The 12,450-nt window shown below is 35.6% G+C and overlaps 1 protein-coding gene across 4 annotated transcripts in view; it reads left to right on the plus strand.

Moving 5' to 3' along the window:
- The window catches only part of shtd (anaphase promoting complex subunit 1), an 844,012-nt gene that overhangs the window by 240,456 nt on the left and 591,106 nt on the right, over window positions 1-12,450 (plus strand). For all 4 annotated transcript variants that reach the window (XM_090401046.1, XM_090401047.1, XM_090401049.1 and 1 more), the window contains one exon: window positions 9,286-9,346. In XM_090401046.1, coding sequence (XP_090257172.1) covers window positions 9,286-9,346 — 61 coding nt within the window. The remainder of the gene's footprint in view (window positions 1-9,285; window positions 9,347-12,450) is intronic.

Below are 12,450 nucleotides of genomic sequence, written 5' to 3' on the forward strand. Positions count from 1 at the left end.
CATGGATCTTTAGTAACTATGTGTGAATGGGTAGCGAAAGAATTGGATGCAATAAAACCAGATACAGTAATAACATCTTTTAAAAAATGTGCTATATCTAACAAATTAGATGGCTCGGAAGATGATTTTGTTTACAATGATGACGAAATTGATGCTAAATCTGATGGAGAAAACGAATACAATTTATATGACGATATACTGGAAGAAATTACAGAACCAGAGTACAATGAACTTTTCATACATTCAGACAGTGAAAATTAAATTTTAATGATGCAGTTACGTACCTATTTTCTTTTGTAAATAAATAATTATATAACGTAAATAATTTTTTCTGTAAATAAATTTGATATAAGTTGAAATATTTTTACTTATTTACCCTTTTTGTATATTGTTAATAAATTTAACAGAGTATGATACGTACTAGTTTTTTTCTTGGAAAGCAATCAATTTTTGACCCGGCATATAAGTTTAATTTAGTCCTTTTTTTCAATGCAAAAGTTGACTTATATGCCGGAATATACGGTGTGTGTGTGTGTGTGTGTGTGTGTGTGTGTATATATATATATATATATATAGGCCCTGTGTGTGTACACACATACCAGAAACACTACACCATATGCTTCCTATGGCAAAAAAAGACATTAGAAATATCTTAAATAATAAACAGAAAGTTTTCTGATTTGTGTTCTGTCTCCACATTTGTATTTAATAAATTTAGTTTAATCCTTTATCCAAGTGTGAGCAAACAAAGTTTCCACCTGAAAATATCTTCAGGACTGGGGTAAGGTAGTACAACACCAGGCAACTCGTAGCAAAGGTGGACCAAGCTAACATCACTCCTATCTCAGTATCTCCCATAATGCAAAGCACATCTCCTTTCGGATATGTATAATGTTATGCATTAAGGGAAAGGCTATTACCCAGACTAATTTCGACCTTTATTGAGGTCTCTTCAGTGGGAGCCAGGCCCAGAAGTGGAGATACCAGGCAGAAGCAATGGGGAGGTCATCTTTACCTATAGGAGTTGCCAAACGCTGTGCCACCTTTTTATTAAATTACTCTGGATTTAGAGAAAGATGTTGAAAGTTTATTTTTCACTTGGTAAGACTATAATAAATTTAATTTAATCCTTTATCCAAGTGTAAGACCATTGAAAAGCTAAACGAATACCAAAAACTTTAAGGTTTTTTGTATTAATTGATTTATTGAAAGGCATTTATTGATTTTTGAAAGGGCATTTGATTCAGTCTCAGTGTTAGCTATATTAGAATATCTAAAAAAAAAAAAATCAAGGCATTAAAAAAAAAAACTTATATTGATATTTTTGGCCATTATATATAAGAATTCAACTGCATATATAAAATCAGGAACAAATATGAAATTTCCTATTTAAAAAAAGGGAATTAGAGAGATGCCATTTCACCTAAAAATGATAGTAAATGTGAAAGAACTAAATCACCTATGATTTGCTGATGAGATTTTTTTTTTTTTTTTTTAAGAAACTCTGCAGAAGAATTTCAACAAATGATCAATGAATTGAATGCAGAAAGAAAAAGAAAGCATTGAATGTAAACAAACAACGAAAAAATTATGTATAATAAATACATTACTGCCAGTACAAATGGAACACCAGGAAATTGATATAATAACTTCCTGTGTTTGCCTAGGACAAAAAATAACAGTAGATGGTGGTTGTGAAGAAGAAATTATATGTAGAATTCAACTTGGTTAAATAGTGTTTGGGAAACACTGTGAAAACCTCAACCAAAGGAAACATCGCAGCCTGCCTTAAAAGAAAGTTATTTGACAATTGTATACTGGCCATGACATATGGAAGTGAAGTGTGGCTTTGACTAAAAAATTAATCAACAATTTGAAAATTACCCAGAAGAAAATGGAAATATCATTATTCATTCAGAGCTCAGACTAGGGTGAGAGACATTAAAACTGCCATTAAAAGATCCAGTTGGCAATGGACAGGTCACGTTGCAAGAAGAATAGATGACGTTAATATCGGAATGGTATTCCAGAGATGGAAAGAGCTACAGGAAGACCAAAGAGAGAGTGTACAGGGATCAGAGAGATGGCTGGAACTCACTGGCATGGAATGGAGAATTTATTACTTACTAATAATACTATTAACAATGTTGCTGATAATAGTACACTTTATTCTTCCTACTTTTTTTGACATATAGCACAGTACTCAAACATTTCGAGCTTGATGTTTGAACACAGCATCTCTGCCATTTTGAACATTTCCTTAACTAGTGATCTTCATATATTCATTCTTTTTCTGAGAGAGAATAACCTAGCACCCTCAGTGCTGTCAAAACATAGTCTTTGCTTTCTTATGAATTAATGGTTAACTATTGTAAAAATAAAATAAATAAATACACACACACACTGCTTAGAAAGAAGTAAATGGACATCCTCAATTTACTCTTAGGCAATGACAAGGTGCATTATGCTATGTAATGAGTCATGTATTTGTAGCTGGTATAAATTGGAGGAATATGATACTCCCAAGTTAATGTAACTGTGTCTGTGTGAAATGGCTTCAAGACGGGAAGTGATGGCGTTTGAAAGAGACATTTGATAGGATGCCATGTTGCAGGCCTATCTGTTTGGCAAATTATTAATAAATTGGGCCAGCCAGGTCAACAATCAGTGATGCCATATGGAGATGGAAGCAGAAGAAGTCAACTGCAAGTGCTGTTCTCAGTGGATGACACACTGTGCATTCAATGTCGCTGACAAATGGCAGTTTTTACATATTATCCTTTGTAACACCCTATGGTTACGTTCATTGAGTTCAGGCTCACAGCACAGGTTTCCATGGTAGGCCCCACATTACCCGAACCATCATGAAGCATTGTCTTCAGTGGTGCAAAGAGTGTGTACAGTGGGATGAACTTATGAGCTTAAGCTGCACACCCTTACTAACCACACTCTTACACAACTTCCAAGGGTTACTCCTTGGTTTCCCCTCCTTCCCACACATACACAATATTAAAAATTTCTTTTGTGTCGATCTTACAGAATCCCTTTAGTAACTTATAGGTTTCTATCATACAATCTGTAGGAAGCCTGTTTAAATTCTCAAACTCACCATCAATCTCTCCTCATAGGCAGCATTCCACAAATCTGTCACCATCTTGGTCATTTTTCTCTGAATCCTCTCCACAACCTCCTGATCCTTAAGAAACTCATGTTATCAAATCTATACACAGTAGTCAAGATACTGCCAAATCATTGCCTTATAAATTTAGAAGGATAAAATCCCCTTTTTTTACTTGGCTATATATTTTCAACATCTAAGTTATCCTTTTGCAATATATATCCTCTGAACTTCAAATTGCTACCCCCCCCCCCCCCCAGATCCATAGTGTCATCAATTTCACATAATCCATCCAGTACCATCCATATGATACCATGTCAGTAATCTTTTCATCTGGAAGTGTAGATTTTGCAACAATAAATTGACAACTATTGTCCTTTGCCCACACTAACAATTTATTTAAATCATACTGCAAGATATCTACATTGAGTTAGCTCTGCATTAGGAACACCCACCTAATAACGTGTGGTCCACCTCTCTCTGCAACCATGGCTCGCAGACGGCCAGGAACAGATTCCACAAGGTGTCGAACATCCTCCATGCGTACCTCGGCCCATGTCTGCTGCATCAACTCCATTAATTAATGTTGATTCCATGGAGTAGGAGGATTAGCAGTTCTCACACTTTGTTCTAGCATATCCCACACATGTTCAATCGAGTCACAGTCAGAGGAGTTCAAGGGACAAAGGCAATGTGGCAAATTCGTTGTGTTCCTCCAACCACTTGGTAGCTGTACAAGTCCGATGAGAAGGTGAATTGTCTTGTTGAAAGATGGCACTGTGGTAAGGGTAGACATCCTGCAGATATAGATGGAGATAATTAGAAGAAACACACGTATAAACCACAGTGAAAATTATTTAATTGTAAATATTTCATCCTAAGTATCTTAGGACATCATCAGTACAGTATTTAAACAAAAATTAGGAATAACATACAGTTAGGGCGCATGATTACAATAGAGTCTCATGAAAACATGCATAACGTGCTAAAGTAGTAAAAAAAAAAAAAAAAAAAAAAAAAAAAAAAAAAAAAAACGTTAATTATTTAACACAGTTTTGTATGATAATTTCCCATACTTTAGGAATAGTAAGAACGTCGTTGCGGTTTAGGTTTGGTCTGTGTAGTAGGGCTTCAGAACTTTCTTTGTATAAACGTTCATGTTTAAATAAAGATCTATGTAAAAGTTTAGCCTTTTCCCAATGGATCCTATGGTTTGGATTTTCAATTCCCTGTTGAGAGAGGCCAGATTTCTGCGGTTTAAGAAGACGAATGTGGTCTTGATGTTCCGAGATGCGTTTCTGAACAGACCTACCTGTCTGTCCAAAGTAAGATAATTTGCATGAGCATGGAATCTCATAAACACCAGGTAACATCAAGGGTGAGAATTTGCCCTTAGGAGAAGGTAATAAGTTGTAAATTTGGTTGATAGGTTTGTAAGTAGTGGCAAAATTGTATTTCTTCATAATTTTAGAAAGACGTTCTGAGATGCCTTTAACGTAAGGTATGGGAATCCTATGCACTTCTTCCTGTCTGGTTTGATGTATGCAGAAGTGACTGATGATTTTTTGAGTTGTTTTGGGATTATATCCATTTAGGATGGCTGTATTTTTGATAACTTCTAATTCCTGGTTTAAAGATTCTTCAGAGGAGCAGAATTTGTGTGCTCTGGAAACTAGTGATTTAATAATGCCAGATTTCTGAGATGGATGATGAGCAGAAGAATTATGAATGTAGCGACCTGAGAATGTAGGCTTGCGAAAGACGGAAGTGGCGATGGAACCGTCTGCTTTTCTTTTGATGTGTATATCCAAAAAAGAGATACCCGGTGGAGATTCTTTTTCTAACATAAAGTTGATGCGATGATGAAGAAGGTTAATTTTATCTAGAAACAGTTGTAATTCAGGTTCGGGATGATTCCATACTGCAAATATGTCATCGACATATCTTAGCCAAATTTTTGGTTTGGGTTCAAAAGTGAATATTTTTTCCTCAAGGTGTTCTAGAAACAAATTTGCTAGGTTTGGTGATAAAGGAGATCCCATTGTTGTTCCTTCCTCTTGCTTGTAAATTTGACCTTTCCAGGTGAAGTAACCTGATGCAATAACAAACTTGAACAATTCAACTATATCAGACGGAAGTTTTTGAGTTAGTAATTCTATTGTTTCTTTATGGGGAATGTTAGTGAAGAGGGAGACAATGTCGAAGCTGATTAACAAGTCAGTTTTTGATAGTTGAATGTCTTTAATTTTTGTGTGAAACTCAGTAGAATTTTTGATTGAAGAGACTGAGTGGCCTATGTGAGGGCGGAGAAGGTTAGATAAGAATCTTGATAATTTGTACATTGGACAGCCGATACAGTCTACGACAGGTCTAAGTGGAACATTAGTTTTGTGTAGCTTAGGTAAGCCATAAATTCTAGGAGGTCTTGCATGGTATGTCTTAAGTTTTTTGATTGTTTCTTCATCTAAGGAGGAAGTTTCATTAAGTAGCTTATTTACTTTTCTGAGTTGACGATTCGTAGAATCAAAATCCAATTTGGAGTAAGTATTACGATCTCGAAGAGATCTGGCATTATTAAATCACTAGTTTCCAGAGCACACAAATTCTGCTCCTCTGAAGAATCTTTAAACCAGGAATTAGAAGTTATCAAAAATACAGCCATCCTAAATGGATATAATCCCAAAACAACTCAAAAAAATCATCCGTCACTTCTGCATACATCAAACCAGACAGGAAGAAGTGCATAGGATTCCCATACCTTACGTTAAAGGCATCTCAGAACGTCTTTCTAAAATTATGAAGAAATACAATTTTGCCACTACTTACAAACCTATCAACCAAATTTACAACTTATTACCTTCTCCTAAGGACAAATTCTCACCCTTGATGTTACCTGGTGTTTATGAGATTCCATGCTCATGCAAATTATCTTACTTTGGACAGACAGGTAGGTCTGTTCAGAAACGCATCTCGGAACATCAAGACCACATTCGTCTTCTTAAACCGCAGAAATCTGGCCTCTCTCAACACGGAATTGAAAATCCAAACCATAGGATCCATTGGGAAAAGGCTAAACTTTTACATAGATCTTTATTTAAACATTAACGTTTATACAAAGAAAGTTCTGAAGCCCTACTACACAGACCAAACCTAAACCGCAACGACGTTCTTACTATTCCTAAAGTATGGGAAATTATCATACAAAACTGTGTTAAATAATTAACATTTTTTTTTTTTTTTTTTTTTTTTTTACTACTTTAGCACGTTATGCACGTTTTCATGAGATTCTATTGTATTCATGCGCCCTAACTGTATGTTATTCCTAATTTTTGTTTAAATACTGTACTGACGATGTCCTAAGATACTCAGGATGAAATATTTACAATTAAATAATTTTCACTGTGGTTTATATGTGTGTTTCTTCTAATTATGAACGGATCACAGGTTTCGTTATTTTAAAAAAAAAAAAAAAAATGGATGGTGATGGTCGACTAACAGGTCCCTGTAGCGTTCACCATTCAGTGTTTGTGGGATGATAACCAACTGACCTAGGGCATGCCAGGGATAAGCTCCCCCAGACTATAACACCAACTCCACTGGCCTGTTGAACCCGAACTGTGCAACCGGGGGAGGGGATAGGGCTTTATTCTGTTTATGCCAAACACATACCCGGTTCATCAGCATGGTGCAGCAGGAAAAGAGAGTCATCACTCCAGATGACCTTCTCCCATCTGAATGAGGGTCCACTGCCAACATTCCTTGGCCTACGTAAGGCATTATTTGCAATGCATGGGTACCCTTGTTGGTCTCTGGCTGTGGAACCTGAAGCAAAGCAAGGTACAGCTCACAGTAAATGTGGAAATGAATCGAACTGCCCTGCTGTTGTACTGGTGGGTAAGCCATGTGATACACATCATTGCTGAGATACCAGTCGTGACACAATGCTCACCTCTACACCAACAAGTCATCTCTCACAAGATGGGAAAAAATGTTTTTATTTATTATTTCGGAATACATCCTCATTGTTTTCAAATATTAGATGACACAGTTTTTGCAAAGTTGCATTCTGGCTTTGGTTAATCTGTGTTGGTATCTTAGAGGTTGCTGCACATTCTAGTCGCTAACTCAATAAAGAGATCCTGTGTGAAAAACATGTTAAAGATGGCCACCACCAAGGAACTCATACAGCAAGCTAGTCTGGTCACCAAAAATGCAATGTAAGAATCCTCTAAGTGCCCTTTCTGTATTTGTCCTCCCACAATTTTAGTCTGAAAGCAAAGAATTATTTCTTTGTTTTCAGAATGGTATGCAAACTAATTCAACCAAATTCCATCATTGTTACCTTCCGAACCGCAGAACTTCTATGGCACAAAAATTGTGAAGCATTTTAATGTAAGATTTTAAATACCAAATTTCATAAACATAAATTATATTCATTTACTTATATTCATTTACTACTGCTTTCATAGCAAATCATAATAATAGTCACAGTTAAAATAAACTTAAACTTAATTTTAGAAGAAATTTAATTTTAAATTAAATTAAAATTTTTAATTTAAAATTGAAATAAATTATGCTTAATTTTAAACTTAGGCATAATTAATCTTACTTTGAAATTAAAATTTGAACCTAAACTTCGTGTTGTACCATCATTTTGTATATTGGTTTAGGTAGAATCGTTTAAAATGTCAACTGCGTTGTGAACGGAGAACCAGTGGAACAAGTAAAACATTTTTAAAGATTCAGTAAAACGATGTTTAGTGAAGATGGTAAGTTAAATATGGAAATAGATAACAGAATCATCAAAGATGGTATGGTAGGAAGTCAATTGAATAAATTCATATGGAATAAGAGAGAAATTAGTCGGAACACTAAATTAGCTGTATACAAGACAGTGTTCAAACCAGTTTTAACTTATGGATCTGAGAGCTGGGTCAGAAGTGAAACACTTGACCAAAGACTAGAGACTGCAGATATGAGAGTCATGAGAAAGATTAGAGGCATAAACAGATGGCATCAATGGCAATATCATATTAAAAATGAGGATATTAGGAAAGAACTTGACATTGTCAGCATCCAGGAATGCGTTAGCAGAGCTAATCTCAGGTGGTATGGTCACTTAAACAGAGTGGGCGAAGAAAGAAAAGAACCCAGAGGAAGACCAAGATATAGGTGGATTGATACAGTACAAAGTGCCTTAGACGATAGAAATATAAGCTCAGAATGTTGGAGTCTTGACAAGTAACAGACTGATTTGGAGGAAAATTGTAGATAGGAAGTTAGTAATGATGTAAATTTTTCATGTAGTACTATCATATCCTGTGCACCCCTTGAGGGTACCTGTCAAGAATTTGCTGATGATGACCTAAACTTCAGCACATTCAACTTGTGAAGCTATTTGATCTGATGTTTCTTTAAGGTGGTGTATGGCATTTCATCATGTGATTACATAATACTCATCATGCTAATTTGTAAGTGCATGGTATTTACATTCTCCTGTACCTCTCCCTCCACTGGATTATAGCAACAGCCAATTACATGTTTAGTTCTGTCAGCCTCTATCTCACACTAGATAACCTCAAACGAACTACTCTTCGAATCCTGGTCCCCCTGGTGTACGTCTACTCTTTTTGGATTTAATTCCTCTGTAATCATTAGCAAACTCCCCCCCCCCCCCTCCATCTTGTTCTTTCTATCTTCTCTGAAGATAGAAAGAACAAGACACTATATCCCTTGCATTGCCTATAACTTTTGGCCAAGTTATGCTAACCAATGCCAAAAACTCCAACTTTATTTTGAATACTTGAGGTATTAGTATACATAAACTGCAATACCTCCTTTATCTCAGAACTTCACTTATACCTTGAGCCAACTAAAGTTAACTTGGTGTTCTACACTTTGCATCATGTGATCACTCTCCTACTTAGAAAACTCTAGGTTGCCTGACCCATGCTCACATGCATTCTTCTTTCCCTTTGTACGTCTAAAAGGTAAGAAAAAGAAAGGAAAAGTTCCCCTGCCTTTGTACTTCCAAAGCAAATATTTAGGTCACAGAAGTATCAGTTTCACATTTTGATTTTACACAATTACAAGTCAGTTATGGCTTGTTTATTATGATTCATTTTTATGTTATTTCCTTTATTTTTATTATTATTTTAATGATTTAGGAAACTACAAGCGGGAATTTCTTTCGAGTATCTCTCCCTAAAATGGCAAACTCTTCTGTTGGTAGGTATATGCATTTTTAAAATCTACTTGTTAGTTATCATCTTTCAATAATAGATGCTAAATTAAAATTATGAAATTCTCGATGAATTTTAAAAAAAGTTTACTTATATATATTTTATTTTAAAGAATTTTGATTCCTACTTGATTTTATCTATCCAAGGTTATCATTCTTTGTAAAATCATTTAAAGTATATATTTTACTCACCAATTGACTTAATAAAGTAAAATGGATTTACTTATTGATATTGAAAGCTATCAGTATAAATTTTGACCTGAATTTTTGAAACTTCCTGAATTTTTGTTTATTATAACATCAAAGAAAAGTGGTGTATTGCTACTCTTCAGCTGAATATTATCTTTCATCTTTTGATGGTTTCTGTCGAAGAAATTATTTGAATCATCTTTTCAAACTATAAAATCAGTACAGTTCCACTTTATGAGACATTTCCATTGTGCTACATGAAGTAATTCTTAAGAATGGCTTGAAGTACTGCTTTTATTTCTTTCCAGTTTATTTCCCCATAAAGAAATAGTCAACTATAATGATGAGCCCATAGCAAAACTGTACTGTTGATTATATATGAAAGAATAGATGTTAAAATATGATGTTAAAACTCATTCTTAGGCAAGAAAAAATTTGTGATGTCACTGAGCTTCTGCACCAGTGTTAAATAAATCACATATAGACTTGATAGATTTTTTTTTTTTTTGTATGTGAATCCCACTGATGAAAGTTTGTAGACTTGACACATTTGTACTTTAGTGTGCTCAGGGCTATATACATCTAATGGACTGGGATCTAATGCTGTGTGGTGCAACCTGTGGACACCTGGAAAGGGAAATCCTGGTAGTCTTGCACTACTTCGGCCTCTGCTTGATTAAGATGGGAGATCCTGACCTGGATGGCCTGGACAGGATCAGTGGGCTTATGTGGCTTGCCTACAAAGGTCAAGGATGTTACAGTAAGTCTCTTACCCCATGGTCAAGAGACAGGACTCAAGGCTAGCTGTGGTGCTTGTATAGCATCCATTCCACTCCCAAGCCAGTTGCTTGCCAGAGAATGAGTGTCCATTTGTGACTCCATGGTGAGTGGGGAGATTTAGCACTGAACCCCTCCTGAGAATGAACACTTCATCCTCTTGTTTATCAGACACACTCAACAAACCCAAACTAGGTCTGGAAACCATATCATCAACAAAAAGAAACAAACAAAAAGAAATCAGAAGCTGAAATAAATGCACCATGTTCTTAATACAGCAGGCAAATATCCAATAGGGATAATGCCACCCTTCTTCGTCCAGAAGGGTTTGAAAGAGTTGGCAGGATCTCCAAAATCAGTAAAGAAACTGTTCAGGAGATATGTTTATTGAAGCAACTACAGTAGCACAGTCAGAAAAATTACTCCATGCAGCATCTATTGAGAGAATACCAATCTCAGTTACCCACCACAAAACTTCTCTAAAAGTGTAATATCAGAGTGGGACCTACTTGATGTTCCTGATGTAGAGAGATATTCTGAAGTCAAGGACAGGAGAGTGACAGCCATAAGAAGAATCCTAATATGTAGGGATGGGCCCTCTGGTTCCCACCAGAAATATCATCCTTAACCTCAACATACCAAAACAACCAACATCTGTCAAAGCAGGATATCTCAACTGTCCAGTACAGCTCTATATCCAAAAACCACTTATATTACTTTAAATGTCAGAAATATGATCATTCTCAAACTGCCTGTCTTGGCTCTACCATATGTGCCCAGTGTGACAGTAAAGAACGTGAGAATAAAGACTATAAGAGCAAAACATCAGAATGCTCTGTGAGGGAGACTACCTGGCATACTCCCAAGCATGCCAAAGGTGAAAGGAAGAAAAGGAGATACAAAAGTTAAAAACAAGATATCACATAATCAGGAGTCAAAGAAACAGTATACCGCCGTAGTAGCAACAACATCTGCTAAACTCTCTTATGTTAAGAAGACAACTATAAAGAAGGTGTCAGGTCAGGACATTGCCATGTATTTCAATCCCATCTGCTCACAGCATTCATGAAAGATATGAGTTGTTCACTATCTCCTTTAAGGAAATGAAAGATAAAAATTGTTATGGACTCAGTCCTGAAGAGATATGTCAAAAATGGTCCCGCTACATGAAAATTCTCTTATTAAAAAAAAAAAGAATGTGCACCTCATGGGATCAAAGATATGTTATCCTTGATCAAAAGATCAAGGATAGCATGGATACCCCTTTTGCTCAGGAAGATAAAACAGTTAATATATATCAAGTGCTCCCTAGAGGGAGTGGAATTTGATGACATCTTGGATATTTTTCCATAAGAAGAAGTAATGGTTACTGGCCTTCTGCAATTCTTAAAAAAAAAAAAAAAAAAAAAAAAAAAAAAAAAAAAAAAAGACTAATGAAAAAAACCCTTACAACATAGGAAGCCAAATAATACTACCAACAAGAAATAATGAAAATATTCCCACAATGGAATTGTGGATTCCAACAATATATAGATGACACCAAGGCTCTCTTGCAGACGTTTAAACCAATATGCTTTTGCCTACAGGAAACATACCTGAAGCCAAGGACAGAACAGAGGAGGAGTTACTATCCATGTGGGTGACATCCCCCCCCCCCCCCCTTCCAACAAATCCAAATTAACACCACTCTAGAAGCAGTTACTATCCAACTCTGGGTTAGAAATACAGGGTGATCGTAAATTTGTGCAACCAAAAATTTGAATCTGTACCAATTGTTTCAAAATCGTTATAATCATTCCTTATGCCACTTGATGTCACCATCATATTATTACAAACTATCAGTTTGTAATAATATGATGTTCATTGTGGAAGAAAAATGTCTTTTTCCTAACTGTAGCAAGTTTTAATTTTTGAAAGTTATTTTGCTAATCGTTTTTATGCATGTGTTGTCAAAGAATATCACTAGAAATATCTGAGTACAGCAGTCCCTTTGGTGTTTTCAGGAAATCAGATCTGTTGCAGATAGGAATGGCTCTGGAAGACTCTCCATTTTGAGTGACAATAAAATGGATGACATAAAGAGAGCACTGCAGTGGTCCCCAATTAAAGCCTCAGGAAACTTGTC

This window comes from Typopeltis vanoorti, chromosome 11 (assembly GCF_054136105.1).
Source record: "Typopeltis vanoorti isolate ZY-2024b chromosome 11, IOZ_Tvanoo_1.0, whole genome shotgun sequence".
In the NCBI taxonomy this organism is placed as follows: Eukaryota; Metazoa; Arthropoda; class Arachnida; order Uropygi; family Thelyphonidae; genus Typopeltis; species Typopeltis vanoorti.